The sequence below is a fragment of the Artemia franciscana genome, chromosome 6, assembly GCF_032884065.1.
Source record: "Artemia franciscana chromosome 6, ASM3288406v1, whole genome shotgun sequence".
Taxonomy (NCBI): Eukaryota; Metazoa; Arthropoda; class Branchiopoda; order Anostraca; family Artemiidae; genus Artemia; species Artemia franciscana.
Window position 1 is genome coordinate 38,689,471 of NC_088868.1, and position 23,632 is coordinate 38,713,102.

Below are 23,632 nucleotides of genomic sequence, written 5' to 3' on the forward strand. Positions count from 1 at the left end.
CTTGTCCACCAGGAATACACAGTCTTTACTCAAAGAAACAATAAATTTTCATCCAAAATATCGGAGTGCTAAAATAATTATTTTTCGACGGAAGGGAACGAAATCTAACGCTCAGTCAAAGAAACGGGACAAATTCATTAAAGGCTCTCAAAAATGTCTCTCAATGTGGGCTAAATTTACCTCTAACGACCTGATGCGAAATACAAAGAAGAATATTATACTAACATGCGATTGCCTACCAGGAAGGCAAATTCTTGGCTGAAGGAAACGAGGCGTTTTCTTTAAAACTTCAGGAGATTTTAAAAGAACTGTTTTATTTAGAGGGGGACTGAAATCTAGCTCTCAGTCAAAGAAACGGGGCATTTTCTCTCAGTATTGGTTAAATTTATCTCTAACAGGATTATATGAAGTACGAAGAAGAAAATTACCCAAATGTGCGCTTTTCAACCAGGAATGCATAGTCTATGCTCAAAGGAACGAGGCATTTTTATAAAAAGCTCTCAAAAATATCGCTTAAAGCGGGCTAAATTTATCTCTAACGACAATATGTGAAATACAAAAAAGAATATTATTCAAATTTGTGCATGCCAACTAGAAATGCATAGTCTTGACTCAAAGAAACAAGACATTTCCATTAAAACCTCAACAGGTGTTAAAAGAATTATTTTTTTTGGCGGAAGGGGACTCATATCTAACACTCAGTCAAAGAAAAATGTCAAATTCATTAAATCCTCTAAAAAATATCTCTCAATGCGGGTGAAATTTACCTCTAAAAAAATTATGCGAAACACGAAGCAGAATATTATTCAAATATGCATTTGCAAACCAGGAATAATCTTGGCTCAAAGAGACAATGTCTTTTCATTAAAACCTTGGGAGGTGTTATACGAATTTTTTTCGACAGAGGGGGACTAACATCTAACACTGAATTAAAGAAACCGGGCATTTTCAGTATAACCTTGGGAGGTGTTGAAAGAATTTTCATTTTAGGGGGCTTAAAATCTTCCACTCAGTCATAGAAACGGGGCATTTTCAATAAAAGCTTAAAAATATCTCTGTATTTGGGTCAAACCCAAGTAAATAAACCCAAATTATTGGGTCAAACGTATAACGACATTATACGAGACACGAAGAAGAATATTATTCAAATGTGTGCTAGTGAACCAAGAATACATACTTTTGGTTCAAAGAAACGAGGAATTTTCATTAAACGTCGGGAGCCGTTAAAAGACCGTTTGTCGACGGACAGTGACTGAAATCTTACATTAAGGCATTGAAGCAGGGACATTTTCATTAAAAGCTCTCAAAAATATCTCTTCATGCGAGTTAAATTTACCCCTCACAAGATTATATGAAATACGAGAAAAATGTTATTCAAATGTACGCTTGTCAACCAGGAATGCATAGTATTGGCTCAAAGAAACGAGGGATTTTCATTAAAACCACCAGAGATTTTAAAAAAAAAAATTCTACTGGAGGACTGAAATATAACACTCAGTAAAACAAACGGGGCATTTTCCTTAAGAGCTATCAAAAATAACTCTTAATGTGGGCTAAATTTACCTCTAACGACGTTATGCGAGATACGAACAAGATTTTTATTCACATGTGCGCTTGCCAACCAGGGATGCATAGTCTTGGCTAAAAGAAAAGAGGCATTTTTTTAAAAAAACCGTGGGGAGTACTGAAAGATTTTTTTGAGGAATTTAATTCTCAGTCAAAGAAACAGGTTATATTAATTAAAAGCCCTCAAAATCTCTTAATTTGGGTTAAATTTATCTCTAACAACATTATGCGAAATAGAACGAATAGTACTACTCATATGCGTTCTTGTCAACCAGGGATGCATAGTCTTGGCTGAAATAAATGAGGCTTTTGCATTAAAAACTCGAGAGGTGTTAAGAGTTTTTCGACGAAGGGGGACTGAAATTTAGCATTCAGTGAAAGAAACGGGTATTTTCATTAAAAGTTCTCGAAAATATCTCTCAATGTGGATTAAGTTTATCTCTGACGAGATTATGCAAAATAAGTAGAAGAATATGATACAAATGTGCACTTGTCAACCTTGTGCACTTGTCAAATGTGCAACTTGTTTATGCATAGAATGCATAGTCTTGGCTCAAAGAAACTAGCCATTTTCATAGTAACCTAAGGAGGTGTTAAAAGAATTTTTTTCGACGGAGAGGGACTGAAATCTAATGCTTAGTTAAAGAAACGGGGCGTTTTCCTAAATAGCTCTCAAAAATATCTCTTAATGAGGGTTAAAGTTGCCTCTAGGGACATTATGCGAAATAGGAAGAAGAATATTGTTTAAATGTGCACTTGTCATCAACCAGTAATGTATAGTCGTCAAAAGTTATATATAGAGTTATTTTCGTTAAAACGTTTCAAAAATATCTCCTAATATGGCTTAAATTTACCTCTAATAACAATCCTCCCCCTGAAATTGTTTGCTAGGCCACCCCCTGCCTTTCTTTAATTCACGTTATGTTTGTTGAGTTTCAAGTGCTTTTTCATGATTCTTATTCTTATTTTTTAAATAAAATGTGGAGGTACAGTAAAAAGTTTGTGTTTTTACATTCCTTATTCTAGGATGAATCTACAATACGTAATAATTTAAGCAATAAATATCTAAAGGTAGTGCTATGTAACATCTTACTGATTCAATAGCTAACTTAACCTGTCTTTGTCTCGTTAGAAAATTAATAACACTGTAAAATACAGGTACTTATCAAATGTGGCCAATTTCAAGTAATCGATTTTCTCCCCTGCATGTCAATTTTTGCAGACTTATGAAACACGCGATCCATTTATATATTCTGGAAAGTGAGCAGGAAATTCTCGTTGCGTGTAATAGTTTATCACGTAGAAAGTATCCCCTGAATAAAAATATTAAAAAGGCTTTCTTGGTTCAGCTGTTTACCGCTTCATTCCGTTGTGGGGAAATCTCTTTCGAATCCTAAAGGAGACAAATACATTTGGAATTTAAAGGTTCCCATAGAAAAAAAATTTGAAAGAATATGAAATTTCAAAGGTTGCTAGGGGCCGGGTTGAATTGAATTCTAAGGGCTCCTGTAGAATCGCACACTAGGCCCCCGTCGGAATTGGATGCTAGGACCCCCGTTTGAATTGGTTGTCAGGGTCCCCATTGGAACTGACTGCTAAAACCCCAGGTTGTAAAAAGGTTTATAATGCCCAGTGGAATTGCACGCTAGGACCCGTCATCTTGTAGGTTCCCCACTTGTGGATCCTGAAGGTTTTTCCTGGCCCTCGCAGACTTTTTAAACAATCAAAGAAAGAATTACTTTCTATTGTGTAACAAAGCACCTACATCTCTTAGAAAGCATTCCCTATTACGTAACATACACCTGCGTCTATAAGAAAATTAATCACACCTGCGTCTTTAAGGAATCGCCGTCAAACTTCTTCGCCATCTTAAACCATTAAGGAAAAAATGAGTAGTGCTATGGTTCCGTTTAAATTTTTTGAGGGGATACTACTGAATAGACTTCAAAACCGGACTGCATATGAATACCCAAAGCCCTATGGAAAAAATGTGAGCCTCAATTTACGACTTTTAGGGCTCCAGAATACAGAAAAGCTACATTATAGTAAAACTTTGATTTGTCAACTATTTTGAAACATTAAGAAATTAAAGGACGTAGGCCCTTCGGCTTGACCCAGTTAAAAACAGGAGCCGGGCCTCAATTAGTTATGAGAAAAATGCTAAAGAGAGGTTGACAGTACATTTCTATAATGTGTTAAAGCGTGATAAAGGCGTTGGAAATTATATAGAACGGAAGGGTGTCTTTTTCATTCTTGAAGGAATGCAATACATATTTTACGAAGAGGAGCTAGAGAAAGTGTTAAAAGGATTAGAACGTAATACGGCCACATGTATTGAAAGCGTTTTAAATGAGTTTTTAAGTAAGATGGTCTTAAACTTAGAGAAAATTACTGAAGATTAATCATATGATTTTTGAAAAAGGGGAGGCTCCTATCGAATTTAGGAAATCTTCAATCAAACCCTTAAAAAAGCTGGTGATAAGTGTAAGTAAAGTAATTATAGAGACATTAGCCTGTTTTTATAAGAAGCAAATTACTCTGCTTGATGATGTTTATTAGAATAACAGATGATGTATATAGAGTTTTAAGAGCAAAATAGTGTAGATGCAAAAAGAGCAGGGGATGTTTAAACCTGATTTTAACTCTTAGATTAGTAGTTTAGAAGTGCTTGAAACACCAAACCACTTTAGTCCTCAGTTTTAACTTGCTTTCATTAACAAAAACGTATGTACATTCTTTAACTATATTAAATAAAAAAAACTAGTTTTTTTAACTCAAGTAAGGAGCGACATTAAAACTTAAAACGAACAGAAATTACTCCGTATATGAAATGGGTTGTCCCCTCCGCAATCCCTCGCTCTTTACGCTAAAACTTTTAATTGTTTTAAAAAGTAGAATTGTGGCAAAGAGTCAACTTTAGCGTAAGGAGCGAGGGATTGCAGAGGAGACAACCCATTTCATATACGGAGTAATTTCTGTTCTTTTTAAGTTTTAATGTCGCTCCTTACTTTCAGTTAAAAAAAATAGTTTTTTTTTATTTAATTTCTGAACGTTTTTGAATTAATGCATGTTTGATTTTGGCTCTCCACACATAAATTATTAAAATGAAATTAGTATATTAATTCTTTTTTGGCTAAATGGCTTTCTCTTAGTTTTGATCAGACGATTTTGAGAAATAAGGGGTGGGGAAGGAGGCCTAGCTGCCCTCCAATTTTTCGATTACTTACAAAGGCAACTAGAACTTTTAATTTTTAACGAACGTTTTTATTACTAATAAGATTTAACTCACGTAACAAAATTTTATATTCTTATATTTTTATTATGTATACGAGGGGGTTTGTACCCTCGTTAACACCTCGCTCTTTACACTAAATCGCAAGTTTTGTCCCAATTCTTTAAGAATGACCCCTGAATCAGAAAGGCCGTAGAATAAATACTTGAAATTACTAATAATACTTTAGCATAAAGAGCGAGGTATTTATCTCCTCCTAAATACCTCGCTCTTTATACTAAAGTATTTTAGAACCCCTCATATGCGTTATAATCTCTGTTCGTTTTAAGTTTCAATGCTACTCCTTACTTTCAATTGAAAAAACATTTTCATGTTTATTTTTTCATTGTTTTTTTTTTATAGTAATGCCAGAAAATCCTGCGCCCTTTTAATTGAATTTTTCTTCCCCCATGACATATTCCTCCAAAGAAAGATCCTCCCACGTACCCCCCTCCCCTCAACCCCACCCCCAAACCCAAAAAAATCTTTCTGAAAACGTCTGTACACTTCCCAATAACCATTACTGTATGTAAACACTGGTCAAAGTTTGTAACTCGCAGCCCCTCCCCCAGGGATTATGGGGGAGTAAGTCATTCCTAAGAACATAGTTCTTATGGTTTTCGACTATGCAGAACAAAATGGTTATCTCAAAATTTTGATCCGTTGACTTTCGGAAAAAAATGAGCGTGGGAGGGGGCCTAGGTGCCCTCCAATTTTTTTGGTCACTTAAAACGGGCACTAGAGCTTTTCATTTCCGTTAGAATGAGTCCCCTTGCGACATTCTAGGACCACATGGTCGATACGATGACCCCTGGGGAAAAAAAAACAAATAAATACGCACCCGTGATTTGTCTTTTGGCAAAAAATACGAAATTCCACATTTTTGTAGATAGGAGCTTGAAATTTTTGCTACAGGGTTCTCTGATACGCCGAACGCGATGGTGTTATTTACGACCATCGAAACGCGATGGTCGTTAAGATTCTATGACTTTTAAGGGGTATTTCCGCCTATTTTCCAAAATAAGGCAAATTTTCTCAGGCTCGTAACTTTTGATAACAAAAACTAAATTTGATGAAACTTATATATTTAGAATCAGCATGAAAATCCAGTTCTTTTGGTGTATCTTTTAGCATCAAAATTCCGTTTTTTAGAGTTTCGTTTACTATTGAGCCAGGTCGCTCCTTACTACAGTTCGTTACCACGAACTGTTTGATGAGCAAGCGTTTGATTCAGTTGATAGATGAGCTTTAGCAAAGGTCCGATCCTTATTGGTTCTACCAGATAAATACATTAAATAAATTAGTACTATGTAGGAGAATATATATATGATTATCACTTGGCACTCGTCAAGAAAATCACCTTTTTTCAAAATTTTTAAGTTCTTACCAAATTTTTGGCAACAAAACCCTTCTCTGTGTTGAATTAGGAGTTAAGCCGGTTTCTATCTTATATTCACTTATATGGACTATTTTGATAAGTTTCGTCCTAAGAAACACGAAAACGGCTATGGGATGGCATGAAAGGAAAGGGGAAAGTAAAACTATCCAAGACATTGATTATGCAGATGATATGATAATTTATGCTAAATGAAAATATTAACAAAACGAATGAATTTTTCGAGGATTTGAGAGTTAGGGGGGTTGATGTTAAGAAGATTAATTTGCCTAGAAAAACATGAAAGTCGCTAAGAGAGTCATAGCAAAGATGTAAAACGTAGAACACCATGATTAAAGATGGTTCTAAGGGTTGAAAAAAGAATCTGGAAGAATAGAAAGATAATTCTGCGAGCCATAATCTAGAACATAGGAAGCTACGATAATAGTTCTTAAGCCGAACTGGCCAGACATGACAATAAACAATCAAGAGAGATAAAACTCTACAAAAAGAAAACTTCAAACGAGACGACGGCCAGTAGAATTAAAAAACCTAAAACAACGCGGATATTTCGCCTGTATAAAACAAGGCGTCTTCAGCACAAGATAGAAAATTAAAAGAAAAACTAATCTAAAAACAAATAAAAACCACCACCAAATATAATAAATACAATTGTCGCTACTTATCCACGAAGCGAAAAGCAGCTATGCGAGTTACTTCAATGAGAATCAAAGAGCAACTGAAGTGTTTATAGCTACGATAATGATTGCTTTAAGAGATGGGCGCTTCAGAAGCAGAGGTAGATATGTTTAATAATGAACAGTGGAAAAGTCTATGGATAGCCCCATGTGCCTGGTGTTCCCATCGTTTGTCAAAGATCAAGGTGTACAAAGAATGTGGTTTTATGCTGATTTCTAGGTTTGTAATGAAAGAAAGGTTGAAATGGCTAGAATACATTTTTCAGATGAAAGATGTTGTCAATGATTCTTCTAATTTGGCTATCCACCTGGAGGCAAACGACATAGAGGTTGTCCCAAAATGGGATGGAAAGAGGTTATAAGGAAGGATTTAAAGGAGTGCTTCTACTATCCCATAATGTTTCAGAATTTTTCCTGCATTCCTTCTGAAAAAACTGGGTTCTCCAAAATCTTAACAGAAATACATATTGGCAGCAGTGATTTTTTTTTACTTTTCCCTGGCGTTCGCGTAGTCACGAACTTTCATTTCGGGAAGGTTATGGGGAGAACAATTTTCTTTCGGAGAAATAAGAGAAGACCCCCCAAAATAATAGAGAAAGCATTAGTGCAGAACTACAAATTTATTTTGGAAAAGAGGAAGAAAATTTAACAACTAAACACTTGGCAGTGGTTTAGCCTGGGTAATTCTTCTAAACATCTCTGAATAATGACAGTGGCTAAAAAACAAGCGTACAACTAATGAGGAATACGACACGCGTCTAATGTAAATTTATGAATAACAATTAAAAAAAATCAGTAAGATTAATGAAAAAGTGGCTGAATGAATAGTACAAAATGAGCTAAAACATTTGGGTATGCCGTGATAAGTGTTTGCGGTGGATGACTTTACTAAAATAGTAGTTATTATACTACATTTCCTAAAGCAAGTCATTATGATTAAAAATCACCTGAATGAAAAATCAAAATGGAACCTCCAAAAAAACCTACTATATGGGCTAATTAACATGAAGCTGTTTAGTTAAATAGCAAAAAAAAGCTGTTAAAATTAAGTTTGATAAAATAAGATCAAACTTCAGAGATTACCGGGGAGGGGATGTAGAACGAAATAAAAGACGCTGTTTGCATCCAGGTTAACAAAGAGGAGCGTTTGCAATATCTTAGAAACGGTTAAGGGTACTAGGTTGAAACCATCAGAGCCACTAGAACTACTACAACTATTGCAACTGCGATGTGACTAATTGCAACAGCAGCTACGACTGCCCAGGGCTGGGGCTGCTGAGACTGTGACTACTTATAACTCTGGCTACTTACGACTTCGACTCAAAACACTGAAGCCACAAATGATTGAAGAGCAACTATATCCCCTCCCACACCCTTTTAGCTGTCCTCCCCCCCAAAGAAATCCAATTTGGTCAAATATCCATGCCTTTGGGTATTACGTGAATCCCGTCAGCCCCTGAGGCAAGTGATGTAAACAAGGGAAGCTACCTATTTTTTAAATATAGGGTTTGTTATTGGGAAAGGGGTACGTTTCACTGGGTCTCCAGAAGACCTAGGGTTTTGAAGTGAAACTTTCAGGAAATGTTAAGGGGGATGTTGAACAAAATCAAAATAGACTCTGTTTAATTTTGTTGTCAATATGATGCATTGGCAATATTTCTGAAAGGCAAGATTATTAAACTAAAACTTTCAGGGCATATCAAGAGTAATACTTAAGAGTGGTTAGAAAGAAACTAATCGCTGTCCCTCTCCTTTTTCGGGTGCCCCCTTAAACTCATCGAAAGCTTAAAATAATATTTTTTTTTCCTAAATATCCGAAAGGTGTAATAGCTATGCCTCTGTAGCATAGTTAGAAACTAAAATGAATGCTCTAGTTTTCTTAAAACAAATATAATGCTTAAAACAATTTACTGCAGACATGGAAGAGAAGGGCTTTAATACTCACTCTTAACCATAAACCTTCTAAAGTTTATTGTATAATTTACGGTTTACTGGAAACAAGACAAATTTTAGATAGACTAAGAATTCATTGAATAACCATTCATTTCATTTTTATTAGTTATTTCCAGTCATCCTGATTATTATAATGATTTTATTTGTTGTTTTTGTCCATGTTGTATAAAATTAAAGAACTTGCAAAAAATAATTCAGAAGGTTTACAATTAGGGAGGGGGAGACAGGGACTAAAAGCCCTGTTTGCAGTAATTTCTTTTCGTCTTAAGTTGGATTTGAGTATTTATTTCAATTTTTGTTCTTTTAGGATTGAATTTTTCATGTGTCTAAATGCCTGTTACCTTCATAACGAAAAAAAGACCATTTTTGCATGCTGACTTATTGTCTGCGTTGCGCAGGTACCAATCTCCTGATTCAATGCCTTCAGCCGGGAGTGCAATGCATGGCTATGGGTAAATAATCCAACGCTTTTAATGTTTTACCCCACATTTTTATGCACCTTTATGTTTTATGTGACAATTTATGTAAATTCCTGTCCATTTTGGGTTTCAATTGTTCTTTGACTGAAATTCCTGGTCTAGTCCAAATCTCTAGAAGGCATTATTTCTGAATATCTCAAGTTACAATACGGCTCTTTACTTTTTTAAATTAAGGTTTAAATTAGACAATTTCAAAAGTAAATCCTAAGAAACCCATGTTCAAAATATTCAGGTGAGGTACAACCGCCAAACAAAGACTGAAAATAAAATAGAATGAGACACATACACTGACTACTGGCATATTGCTAGGCAAACGAGAATTTACTTCTATTCGCCAGGGAGTTTTGGGTTCAACACCAATGCAAGCAGCAATTTTTTAAGGTATTTTTCCTTACTAAATAAACTACACTTAATCTTACTCTTACTTGTTTTAAAAGAGTCAAAAGGAAAAGTCTTTAGTAAGACTTTTCTTACTAAAGACTTCTAGAGTCTTTAGTAAGACTCTACTAAAGATGTCCCACTTTTATTTTCAGTCTTTGTTGACTTCTAGAGATTTGGACTAGACCAGGAATTTCGTGTGTAATGAGTCTCGAGAATGGGATTTTAAATGGTGCGACTTTTTATGTGAATGAGTCCGAATAAATTTAAGTACTTGAATTGAGTCAATCGACGCAGAATTATTGCAGAGAAAATCAAACACACGTTTTATTATTTTTTTTTTTTAATCTGATTTTTAAACTGGAGTTTTCTCATTATGCTCGAATATTTTCAACTAAAGGCTTATGGAGTTCTTAGCATCTCCGTTGACATACGAATTAAGGCTTGGCCATGGAAAATGTCTTAATTTAAAGTCTATTTTTATAAATTAGAAATAATTTGCCAAGAATACACCGTCTATCCTGTAAAAAAAACAGCTTATCATTCACTGATATATGTGTTTAAAACACTGGAAGAAAATGTCCCGTTTTTTAACCCCTTTACTGTGATAATCTTTCAGTGAACCTTAAATATACAATGCTAAACTTACTAGTTGAAGCCCTTTAAGCAGCCCATGCCACGAGGAAATGTAGTTTACATTCAGAACTACTACCGGTCCTGCCGGCTGTATCGTTGGGTCGTTTTTTATAGTAACCGTCGTCAAATGCGGCTGATTTGCCTTGGGTATTTGAGTAACACCAGCATCACCCATTTTGAATGGTGTCGGAAAAATTACCCTAAAACAAAATAAAGATCAGAATAGGGATATTTAGCTATCTCACTTAGCTACTTTAATTCATTTGTTTATTGGAACACTCCTCATATTATATCTTCAATCCCCTCCAGGTGCTGTGCCCTTGAAGTTTTTCCTGCTAAGGTGTTGTTGTTAATAATGATCGTGTTTGATATTTGCTTCCTTATATAAGCTTTTTTTATGATGGGGAATGAGAGTGTATCAAACAGTTCGTGGTAACGAACTATCAATAAGGAGCAACCCGGCGCAATAGTAGCAACTCAAAACTCTAAGAAACGGAATTTTGACACCAATAGATATATCAAAAGAAATGGATTTGTTCTTTTTTTCTCTCTCTCTTGTGTTTTTTGTTCTTTTTTGTTAGTTGCACATCCTCGCAAGCGACGCTTTTGGTGTGCTACCGATGGATTTTGTCTCTGTTTTTTTTTTTTTTTTTTTTTTTTTTTTTTTTTTTTTTTTTTTTTTTTTTTTTTTTTTTTTTTTTTTTTTTTTTTTTTTTTGGCTAATAAATTGCAATCAAACAGTTTTAGAGTTTAGTAACCAAAACTCTAAAAAATGGAATTTTAATACCAATAGCTACATCAAAAGAATCGCATTTTAATGCTGATTTCAAATATATAAGTTTCATCAAGTTTAGTCTTACCCATCAAAAATTAAGAGACTGAGAAAATTTTCCATAGGGGGAAACACCCCCTAAAAGTCATAGAATGTTAATGAAAATCACACCATCAGATTCAGCGTATCAAAGAACCCTGTTGTAGAATTTTCAAGCTCCTATCTACAAAAATGTGGAATTTCGTATCTTTTGCCAGAAGACACATCAAGGGTGCGTGTTTATTTGTTTGTTTTTTTATGGCACTTGGTATTAACCAAGTGACATATAGCAATCGCCAATTCTGTCGGTCTGTCTGTCGGTCTGTCGGTCCCGGTTTTGCTACTTTAGGCACTTCCAGGTAAGCTAGGACGATGAAATGTGGCAGGCGTATCAGAGACGGGACCAACTTAAATTAGAAACAGTCGTTTTCCCAATTTGACCATCTGGGGGGAGTGGGGGCCGGTTAATTCGGAAAAAATAGAAAAATTGAAGTATTTTTAACTTACGAACTGTTGATCAGATCTTAATGAAATTTGATATTTAGAAGGATATCGTGTCTCAGAGCTCTTATTTTAAATCCGACCGGATCTGGTAACATTGGGGGGGGGAAGTTGGGAGGGGGAAACCTAAAACTTGGAAAACACTTAGAGTGGAGGGATCGGGATGAAACTTGGTGGGAAAAATGAGCACAAGTCCTAGATACATGATTGGCATAACCGGAACAGATCCGCTCTCTTTGGGGTAGTTGGGGGAGGGGTTAATTCTGAAAAATTAGAAAAAATGAGGTATTTTTAACTTACGAACAGGTGATTGGATCTCAGTGAAATTTTATATTTAGAAGGATATCGTGTCTCAAAGCTCTTATTTTAAATCCTGACCGGATCTCGTGACATTGGGGGAAGTTTGGGGTGGGGAACCTAAAATCATGGAAAACGCTTAGATTGGAGGGATCGGGATGAAACTTGGTGGGAAAAATTAGAGCAGAAGTCTTACATGCGTGATTTACATAATTGGAACGGATTCGCTCTATTGGGGGGGGGGGCTAATTCTGAAAAATAAGAAAAAATGACGTATTTTTAAGTTACGAAGGAGTGATCGGATCTTCATGAAACTTCATATTTAGAAGGACCTCCTATCTTAGATCTCTTATTTTAAATCTCAACCGGATCAAGCGTAATTGGGGGGGGGGGGGGCAGTTGGGGGGACCGGAAATCTTAGAAAATACTTAAAGCGGTGAGATCAGGATAAAACTGGATGGGAAGAATAGAAACCTGTCTAAAATACGTGACTGAAATAACCAGACCGGATCTGCTCTCTTTGGTGGAATTGGGGGGGGGGGTAATTTTGAAAATTGAGGTATTTGTAACTTACAAAAAGGTGACCAGATATTAATGAAATTTGATATTTAGAAGGATCTTGTGCTTTAAAGTTCTAATTTTAAATTCATACCAGATCCTGTGACATTGGGGGGAGTTGGAAGGGGAAACTGGAATTCTTGGAAAACGTGAAAATTGGGGTGTTTTTATCTTACGACTAGATGATCGGATCTAAATGAAATTTGAATTTTGGAAGGAACTCATGTCTCAGAGCTCTTATTTCAAATCCCAACCAGATCTTTTAACATTCGGGGAGTTGGAGGGGGAAATCTTGGAAAAACACCTGGAGTGGAGGAATCGGTATGAAGCTTGGTGGCTAGAATAAACAAATGTCCTTGATACGTGATTGACATAATCGTACTGGATTCGCTCTCTTTGGGGGTGTTGGGGGGAGGGGTTCAGTGATTTGGCGAGTTTGGTGCTTCTGGACGTGCTAGGACGATTAAAATTGGTAGGCGTGTCAGGGAGCTGCACAATTTGACTTGATAAAGTCGTTTTCCCAGATTCGACCATCTGAAGGGCTAAAGGGAGAGGAAAAATTAGAAAAAAAATAGGTATTTATAACTTACGAGTGGGTGATCGGATCTTAATGAATTTTGATATTTAAAAGGACATCGTGACTCAGAGCTCTTATTTTAAATCCTGACCGGCATTAAGCCTCTTATTTTTCCTTTTTAACTCAATCTATTGATTCATAGAATTTTGTTAGAGCTCATACCATATGATCTCTTGGCTCTTAGCTCTTCTCGCCTCGTCACAATTGCCATATGAGCTCTTAGCTCTTGTTTTTCCTAGGGGTCATCGTATTGACCAAGTGGTCCTAGAATGTAGCAAGAGGGCTCATTCTAACGGAAATGAAAGGTTCTAGTGCCCTTTTTAAGTGACCAAAAAAATAGAGGGCACCTAGTCCCCCTCCCATGCTAATTATTTTTCCAAAGTCAACGGATCAAAATTCTGAGATAGCTATTTTATTCAGCGTAATCGAAAACCCTTATAACTATGTCTTTGGGGACGACTTACTCCCACACAGTCCCCGTGGGAGGGACTACAAGTTACAAACTTTGACCAGTGCTTACATATAGTAATGGTTATTAGGAAGTGTACAGGCGTATTCAGGGGGATGTTTTGGTTGGGGGAAGGGGTTGAGAAGAGGTGGATATGTTGGGGAAACATTCCATCGAGGAATTTTTCATGGGGGAAGAAAATTTCCATGAAGGGGGCGCAGGAGTTTCTAGCATTATTTAAAAAAAAATGAAAAAATAAACATGAAAAAGTTTTTTCAACTGGCATTAACGATCAGCATTAAAACTTAAAACGAACAGAAATTATTACGCATATGAGGGGCTCGCGTCCTCCTAATAACTCGCTCTTAACGCTAAAGTATTTTTAGTAATTTCAACTATTTGTTCTACGGCCTTTAAGATTCAGGGGTCATTCTTAATGAATAGGACAAAATTTAAGCTTTAGTGTAAAGAACGAGGCACTGACGAGCGGGTGAACCCCTTCATATACGTAATAAAAACATGAGAATACAAAAGTTCGTTACGTAAGCTAATTTATAAGTTACGTATATCTTTTACTATCAAAACATTCGTAAGTTCTAGTTGCCTTTTTAAGTGCAAAAAATCGGAGGGCAACTAGGCTTCCTCTCCCGCTCCTTTTTTTCTCCAAATTATTTGGTCAAAACTATGAGAAAGCCAAAAAAAGTCAAAAACTATGAGAAAGCCACTATGAGAAAGCCAAAATTTTTTTTGGCATTTAGCCAAAAAAAATATCCAAATTTCGTTTTAATTATTCATCTGCGGAGAGTCAAAATCAAAACATGCATTGATTCAAAAACGTTCAGAAATTACATTAGAAAAAAACAAATTTTTTTTTTACTGAAAGTAAAAAGCGACATTAAAACTTAAAATGAACACTTTAATGAAAATACTTCGTATATGAAAGGGGCTGCTTCTTCATCAACGCCCCACTCTTTACGCTAAAGTTTTTTACTGTTTTAAAAAGTAGAGTTGAGAGAAAGAGTCAAACTTTAGCGTAAAGAGCGGGGCGTTGATGAGGAAGCAGCCCCTTTCATATACGAAGTAATTTCTGCTCGTTTAAGTTTTAATGTCGCTTCTCACTTTCAGTTAAAAAAAAACTTGTTTTTTTTATTTAATTACTACTATGGACTATTATTACTAATATTACTATTATTACTACTCTTACTACTATTTTGAATCTATAAGTTTCATTCAGTTTAGTCATACCGATCAAAGGTTACGACCCTGAGAAAATATATCCGATGTCGAAAAAAGGGGGAAATGGACTTATCGGTTATATAATAAACACTATAAAATTTCGACACAAGAAACTGGTCAAGTAACTTCTTTATACTGTCGACCATTTGGATGGCAAAGATTAGATGGGATAATAACCGGCTAGTTTGCTTTGACTAGTGATAGAATATAGTGTCTCACCATAAACGTTCAAGCTAAGATTTGGGATTTGTCAGGGACCGAAGAACAGTCAACTATATTTCTCCAGGATACGGGGTTGTTGCCCAAAAAAAATGTGTCAATGGACACACATGACTTTCTACTCTTATTATAAGTTACATTATTGGAAGTGTACCACTATGCCATGTTTCAAAACTGTCAATTTGCGTGCCAATCCGTCAATTGCATGTCAATACGTGTCAATGTTTTATTTCATTAGCTTTATCAAAAGTTCACTTTTCGAGTGTTTATTATATAGCTGATAAGTACCGGGAGAAATGCCCACTAAAAGTCATAAGTCTTAATAAAAATCACACCATCAGTTTCAGCGGGTCAGAGAACCGTACTGTATAAATTTCAAGCTCCAATCTCCAAGATGGTGAATTTTATATTTTTTGCCAGAAGAAAGATCACTTAATGTGTTTTTTTTCCCAGGGGTGATCGTATCAATTCAGTGGGCCTATATCATCGGGAGAGGTTCATTCTAACGGAAAATAGTGCTATTTTTAAGTCCTGGTGCCATTTCTAAGTGACCAAAAATTTGGAGGGCAACTAGGCCCCTTTCTACGCCACTTTTTCCAAAAAACTGTCTGATCAAAATTCCGAAAAAGCTATTTTGTTCAGCATTGTTTAAAGGCCCAATAATTATGTCTTTAGAGGTAACATTATCCCCTTCAGCCCCTAGGGGAAAGGTTCTTAAATTATATAATTTGACCATTGTTTACGTATAGTATTTGTTATTGGGAACCATGCATACATTTTTGGGTGAGGATGGGTTGACCAGTTTTTCTGCTGGGGGTAATTTGAACGGAGAAAATTTTCCATGGAGAGGGAAGCTTCCAGGGGGGTCAACTCTTCATGGAAAACCTTATGCTGGGGGAACTTGCCAGAATTCCTATACGAAACTTCTTTACATGTCTTGCTTTCTCTTTACCGACTAAAATTTATTCATGGAGGTGTTAAAAATAATTGTCCGAGATGAATTTTTACTAGGATTGAATTGTCCAGAGGATATTTCCCATTGGGAAGGGGATTTTTCCGTGGAGGTGGAGCCAGATTTCCTGGTGTTATTTAAAGACCGATCAGAAATTAAATTTTAAAAAAATTTTAACTAAAAATAAGGAGCAACTTTAAAACTTAAAACGAACCGAAATTATTACGTACACGAGGGGGTAGCCCCCCCTCAACACCTCACTCTTTACGCTAAAGGGTAAATTTTGTCCCAATTCTTTAAAAATGACTCGTGAAACACAATAGTCGTTTAATTAGAACAATAAGTAACTTTTTTAAAAGTGCCGAAAAACTTTAGTTTGAAGAGCAAGGTGTTGAGGAGGGCACAACACACCCCCCCCCCCTCAGCACCTAATAATTTCTACATGTAATTATTTCTTTTCGCTTTAAATTTTAACATTGCTCCTTACTTTCAGTTAGAAAAAACTTGTTTCTCTTTATCTAATTAGCACAATACATAGTTATTCGTTTGTTGAATAAGTGTTAACAGATATAATAACAGATATAATATACGGTATCATTATGCCTGTATTTAAATGGTAAATGGTACATATAATCAATATTGAATATGACAATCAAAGAAGGTTTAATCATTTAACTAATAGAACAAAAAACCTGAAGATTGATCATGTATGGTATAGATGAAAGATGATTTTAAGAAAATTGTTACCAATTACTGATGAGTCGGCAGTAGTAGTAAAGGGTAACTGTTCATCCTTGTCAAGAGGCACTAAAAAAAGTCGAAGGCATACATAAATTAAAATAAAGAATAAAAACCCACGTACACCACACAAAACCAGAGCGCTCTACCTTCCCTAGTCAAAGTAATTTAAATTTTGATTTTTTAAAAGTAGGATGTGCCTATGTTTCATCCCAAGGTTTTGTAAAAAAAATATCAATGAAATGTTTATGGATAATGGCACATTTTTTCTAAAAAAAGAAACATTGTAATAACCAAAGAATAATGCAATTCAGTTTCTAATTGAATACCCCAATGATATGCAATCATCCCTCAAATGACGATTGTATTTCTAAATTTATCTACTATTACTGCAACTACGAACAACTCACTCCACCACCAAGCCTCCTAAGACAAAACAACTAACAACTCTCCTCCGCCATTCCAATCTATTCAAAGCCTCTCTCTTTACACCCTTCCAAGTTTTCCCAGTTTCCCTGAAGTCTTTCCTTACAATATTCTCCCACCCAAAAAGCAGCGCTATCAGGGAGAGGCAATTAGTAGGTTAGGGAAGATAGAATTTGAAAAAAAAAAAAAAAATATTAGAACAGGAAATTCGAGTCATGCTAATCATTAGTGTGTATTTCACGAGAGGAATTATTGCGCACGAAGGCCCAGGATCGGGGACGTCATTTTACAAATCCTGGGGGTTGAGACAAGGAATTTTTTCCATGAAGCCACTATTAAAATAAAAATAAAGAATATTACCGTTCAATGACCGTTCAACACTTTTTCCGAATATAATATAATCTTTTCCACGATGACAGTTGGTCCCCATCCCCCTTAATGAGGACAGATTACTGGTCCCTAAGATTTATTCTCGAAAGTAGTGAACCAATTTTTTTGAACCAATGTTTTAAATTTACATTTTAATACCCAAATTTAAATCAATATTAACATTTCATTTATGCTATCTTTCAAGCGCTATAAATAAGGGAAGGATAGGATAACAGATAGCAGATATAGTGTTAAAAGTGGACTTTTTGAAAGTAGTTGAAGAATTTTTTTAGATAACAAGAATTCAATTAGATAAAATTTATAGATAAAGACTAAGATGCAATTCTATGATATACTCGAAATTAAAACTTTGAAAAATACATATCCAAAAAGTAACATTCTTTCATTGCAAAACACTTTATCGCCTCAAAAAAAACTGTTTTCTGAGAATCTTGCCTTGCTCAAAATTTTTGTATTCCTATCATGAACAAGATAATTTTATCACTGAAACTAAACAATCAACTTCCTACCCGAATAATGAAAACACGGATAAAAGTCACTACTCGGGTATGTAAGTTATATCCAAACTACGCGAAAAAGAAAAGGTTTCCGAATTAGGAAATTGGAACTAAAAGAATATTTCGTCATTGCACAAATTATAAGGAACGGTCGTAATGTGATCAGTGCGTTTCAGCTTTATAGGCTGCGTTGCAGCGCTATTTGCGTTTTTTTTTTCGTGATGTACACTATTTAGCAAGGCAGAACAAAGTTATTTTGCTTTTCAGGCAGTGCTTCCATTGTCCCCGAATTTTCGGGGATTTCCCCGAAAATCGAGAAAAATCCCCGAAAAAAAATGTCGTTCCCCGAATCCCCGAAAACTCCCCGAAAATCTTTCTTTTCCCATGATCTACCCGAAATAGAGTTAGTGGAAGGCTCACTGTTTGTTCCACAATTTTAATATTGTTTTGCACCTTTATACTATGGTACGCTGGCGAACGTATGATATAAAAAATTTAAAACGGAATTGAGCTTAAAGTTTGGAAATTCAAATCTTCTAAGCATTGGAAAGTTCAAAATTAACCGGTTGGATATAATATCTTCTGCTTCAAGTTATAATTATCTCGTGAGTATTGGTGATTCTTCGTATTTCCTTGATTATTTTACCATACTTACACTTTAGACAATTGTGATTGCAGCTGAATGCTTCAGTTACCTAACCAGGGTCTACCTGGTCCCACCCAAAATTTCCATCCCCCCTACTCTCAACCTCTATTTGGAATCCTCCCTAAAGGACAAAGTGCAACAATATATACGCAAGCACCAAATGTTTGGTGCTTTGGAAGAAAGAGGGAGGTATATTGTATATCAGTACTATTGCAGAGTCCTTCAGTGTTATAAGTCCCAGGAATATGAACACACTCAAAAAGAATGCAGAGCTAAAGAGTCAGTCAGTCTGTTTGAGGTGCTCAGAGAAACACCAATCAGATCAGTGCCCATTGAAAACAATAGAAAACCAAGTGGCTCTGTGAAATTGGACTGGTTTCTGTGCCGACACAACAAACTCAATGATGGGATGTCATAATTCGGTAGCAAAGCTGATCAGTGACAATTATCCGTGGGTGGTATTTGTCAAGTGTAGTTACCACTCCATTCATCTTTGCGCTTCGTATGCCTGCAAGAAGCTTACCAAAACTCTGGAAGACTTATGTCGCCACGTTTATAGTCATTTCTCTATGAGCGCTAAGCGAGTTGCAGCACTTAAAGAATTTCAAGATTTCTCGGCTACACCAGATCACAAAATTCTAGCCCCTGGACAAACCCGGTGGCTGTCCCTCCATGCATGTGTGCGAAGAATTCTTGAACAGTGGAGCGCATTGTCCCTCTATTTCACTAGTGCCAATTTTGATGACCCCACCCATGGCAATCAACTTGGCCTTAGTGCTCTGAAAAATCCTTTTATGAAGGTTCTAATGATGTTTGTTGATTGCGCTCTAGGCCCTTTGAACGGCTTTAATGTATTATTTCAATCGAAGTCACCAATTTTCTATAAGCTGAAGACGGAAATGCTTAAGCTTATTGCAACCTTGGCTATAAACTATATGGATGGAACCTACGTCAGAAACTGTACTGATCTTTTGGCTCTTGACGTAACAGACGAGAGCCATTATGTTGACGTTCAGAAGGTCTATCTCGGGTATACTGCAGAAGAGTAGTTGGCATCCTTGGTCTCGTCTAGTCCAGATATCTCACAGTTGGAGGTGAGGAAGGTCTACATAACAGCAAGAGACTTTTACAAGGAGGCCATTATCCAGATACAGAGACGCTTTGCGTTTGAATGTGACGTTTATGAGTTCACAAGTCTACTTGATCCTGTCAATGCTCTAAACTTGAACCCACCTACCTTAGCAAATTTTCTAAGAAGTCGTGGGTTGCCTTCGTGGAACAAGGCTCTAATTGACTGGGAATGGCGCGAACAGAGCACTGTTTCTTTGGCGGGTTTAGACATATGTACGATATCCATGGAGAAGTATTGGAAGTTTATCTGTAAGCAGACATACCCATGTGGAAAGCCGAGGTTTGAAAACCTAAGAAAGGTTTTAGATTACTGATTTTAGTACTGATTACTAGATTATTGACTATAGTACTACATTACTAATGAGCTCTTGTCGCGAGCAAAAAGTAACCAGTTATTTTTTCCTATTGAATGTGTCTGGACTTCTAAATTAGCATAATGGGATAGAAAGACTTGTACATAATGCTTTGCTAAATTATTTATCGCGAGCGTTCCAAGGAAATAAGACTGATGAAATTTGCGAAAAGGCAGTGGGATTATATGACAAGTATACGATTATAAAAGCTAAGGATACAGTTTGGCACTATTCAAATACTTCGAGTCGCAACGTTGCTCGCCAAAATATTGCCGATAATGTGTTAGATATGCTGAAACTGATCCAGTTATGTGAGACTAACCGGATCAAATTGCCGAAATTCGTAATTTTTGATCCTACGGAGGTCCCAACTACGCCTGGTGAATTGGGTGCTATTGTTCCTCAAAAAGTGACAGACTTCTCCAATAATTTGAAGGACTTTATTGAAAGTGAGAAAAAAGCCCGTGCAGCTGAGAAACTTGCTACATCTATGAATCAATTAGTCACTCCCCTGGCCAAGCCTTCCTATGCAGTTCTTCTCAAGAAGCCCCCCTTAGACCTTAAAAAGCCTGACTGCCGTAAAGCTTATCTGGAGCATGTTTGTGGAGAAGCTAGTGGGAATATAATCGAGCTTCGTTCCAGTAGAGACGCCTGGAAAGAAGTCACAAAGGATAAAAGTGGTGCCGAATCTATTATGTCACGCATAACCGGGAATAACCCTGAAGTCGAACCTAAACTCCAATGCCCCTCCCTTTTCGGTATTATCCGTTATATTCCTGAAGATCTGCATTAAAATAGCCTATGTGATCTGATTGCCAACTGTTTGAAAGTAACTCAAATCCGAAACACCCGTTCGTTTAAGTTTCTTTTTGAGTCTAAAGACGACCTTGAGTCTTTTATTCGCTTTCCACCCATCATAGGGTACGAAAGACTCCTCATTAGTATATTTCAACGCTTGCCACCCCAATGCTTTTCATGCCAGTCATATGGTCATTTTACGTCTGCGTGGCCAGGTACCCAAAAATGTTCCGGGTGTGGTGAGGCTGGCCACTCCACAACCAAAGATAATCCTTGTGCCAAGGCACTTAAGTGTGCTCTTTGCAATTCCTCCGACCACCCATGTTACACTTTTAAATGTCCTGTCGCTCAGTCTCTTCTAAAGAATTCCAATGCCTGAAGAAACCTTAAAAATTGGATCGTGGAACATCAATGGGAAAGTTCTACCGAAACATCACCTACTTTCTGAACTTTGCTTGCGGTTTGACGTGGTGGGTCTTCAGGAACACTTCTTGTCAAGCGATAGTCGTCAACTGTTGGAGTTCACGTCTTCTCATAATCTGTTTTTCCACCATGCTAAGTCCACTTGCGGTAGGCCTTCAGGTGGCTTCGCCCTGATGATACGGAAAGAGCTACTTGGTAATCTAGTTGCTAAGTCTGACAGTTTCCTTGTGGTTGAAGTTTCGAATGTGGTCAGAATCGTCGTTTATTTTCTTACTAATTACTGTAATGATATGTCTGAGAGGAAGTTCTCTCTCACATGTACATCTATTGCCAAGCTAGTATCAAAATATGAAGATGAAGGCCTAAGTTGTCTCCTGTTTGGTGACTTGAACTGTGAACTGTCTGACGCTGAAAACAACAGATCTCTGATCTTGCTCCTTGCTTGTCCAAGTCTCACCTATGTTGGAAATGATCGTGATTTTACGTACATCCATCAATCTGGCTCCGTGTCTCAGTTGGACTATCTCTATTGCTCTTCTATGATTAAACCCACCTCTAATACTACGGTTCTTTTTGATTACTCCACATCCAACCACATGCCTATCTGTAATTCTTTTCAAATAAAGCCCTTGCCGCAAATTTCACCCACACATTCCCCACCTAAATGGTTGTTCAGCCTCAACTGGGAAGCTGCTAACATTGATTCGTACCAGAGTTCATGTGACTACATACTGTCGAAGATCCGAATTCCTTTCGCACTTCTCTGTTGTCCCAACATGACAGCAGACTCAGAAAAAAAAATCCTACTAAACATCTACTGTTCTGAGATAACGCATGCTATCCATACAGCTGAGAAAACTACAGTTTCGGTCCGCAAAATTCGCCACGGCACGGAAGTGCGTAACTGGCGGAATAATCCTAATCTCCTGGCCGCATGTGATTCAGCAAAATTCTGGCTACAATTATGGGCAGATTGTGGGAAGCCGCGCTCCGGAGTAGTCCACGCTGTTCGTATTTACACGAAACGTAAATTTTCAAAAGCCATCACAAGCCATCACACAGCATAAGGATAACGAAATTGTCCGTACCAGCGAGATTGTCGATAATTCGCCTCCTGCTTTATGGCATCTTCGAGCTAAGAACAAATCTTCCAATGGCCCGCCCTGCATGCCAGAAAAAGACTGGTGCGACTGCTTCAGAGACCAATTTTCAGCCCCTAATTCCTACCTAGATAACACCTTTTGCCAGGCCCTCGATAAGGAGCTTCAGTTTACAGTTAAGAATATTGGTGTCCTGGTTACTCCGTCCTTGATGCGTTCCCAAATTGATAAGTTAAAAAAAAAAAAAAGAAATCTAAGGGCATCGATGGTATATCTGGTACTCATTTAAGCTTTGCCAGCAATCTTCTCCTAGAGCACCTTTCTCTGCTATTTCGAATGATTTTCGTTACCGGCATCGTTCCAGACTGCTTTGGTGGTGGATTGGTTCATCCTATTGTCAAAAAAGGTAAACCAGCTGACCAGTGCGCTTCATATTGTCCGATCACTGTTTCAACTGTTTTTTGTAAGTTATTTGAATATCCTTATTTTTGATGAAATTGCACTTCGAAGCACTACTCCGGACGACCAGTTTGGGTTCAAAAAACACTCAGGAGGGGAACACGTTCACAGCGTTCTTGCAAATCTTCTTATGTATGCAGATAAAAATGGTGATCTTCTCGTCTTTGGAGGACTTGATGTTAGTAGAGCCTTCTATTCTGGCATCCATGGCCATATCCTGCTCAAAGCCCTTCAGCGAGGTGTTTCCTCTTGCATCCTTTCCCCTGTTTACAGTATGTACAACAAGCTCTCGGCTGTCATCCTGATCCCCTCTCCGTCCGGCATTTTTCCTTCTAAGAAAACGCTGAGTGTCAAGAGAGGCGTACGTCAAGGTGGCAAAACTTCTCCATCACTGTTTAATAACGCTATTATCGAAGCACAGCAAGTAATAAAGTCGTCGTGCCTTTTCCGTGGGATTAATCTTTCGCTGCTGAACTTTGCTGATGACATTCTTCATGTTTCTCGTTCGATATCTTTATTTCAACAAAATTACGACTCACTTGCAGCGGCATACAAGCAGATCGGACTTGAATTCAACGAATGTAAAACAGAACTTCTTTTCTTCAATGGTTCAAAAAATGAGTTTTCTATTAACCTCTCCGTTAAAATTGGCAAAACTCTGATTAAGCCTTGTGAGTCCCTTACGTATCTTGGCCTTCCTATTTCTTCTACATTGA

General features: G+C 36.9%; 1 protein-coding gene and 1 long non-coding RNA gene across 7 annotated transcripts in view; one reads left to right on the top strand and one right to left on the bottom strand.

Annotated features, from left to right (window-relative positions):
* Window positions 1–23,632, bottom strand: part of LOC136028402 (uncharacterized) — a 61,363-nt gene that overhangs the window by 16,080 nt on the left and 21,651 nt on the right. For 2 of the 5 annotated variants that reach the window (XM_065706224.1, XM_065706223.1), the window contains exon 2: window positions 10,370–10,556. In XM_065706224.1, the coding sequence (XP_065562296.1) occupies window positions 10,370–10,556 (187 nt within the window). Of the gene's footprint in view, window positions 1–10,369; window positions 10,557–17,913; window positions 18,056–23,632 lie in introns of those variants that run through there. The other 3 variants (XR_010617826.1, XM_065706225.1, XM_065706226.1) reach the window with 3 other exon arrangements.
* Window positions 1–23,632, top strand: part of LOC136028404 (uncharacterized) — a 48,751-nt gene that overhangs the window by 11,064 nt on the left and 14,055 nt on the right. The window contains exon 3 of one of the 2 annotated variants that reach the window (XR_010617828.1): window positions 9,171–9,315. The exons of the other annotated variant lie outside the window; for it this stretch is intronic. This is a non-coding gene — a long non-coding RNA (uncharacterized LOC136028404). The remainder of the gene's footprint in view (window positions 1–9,170; window positions 9,316–23,632) is intronic. 2 annotated transcript variants of the gene reach the window in all.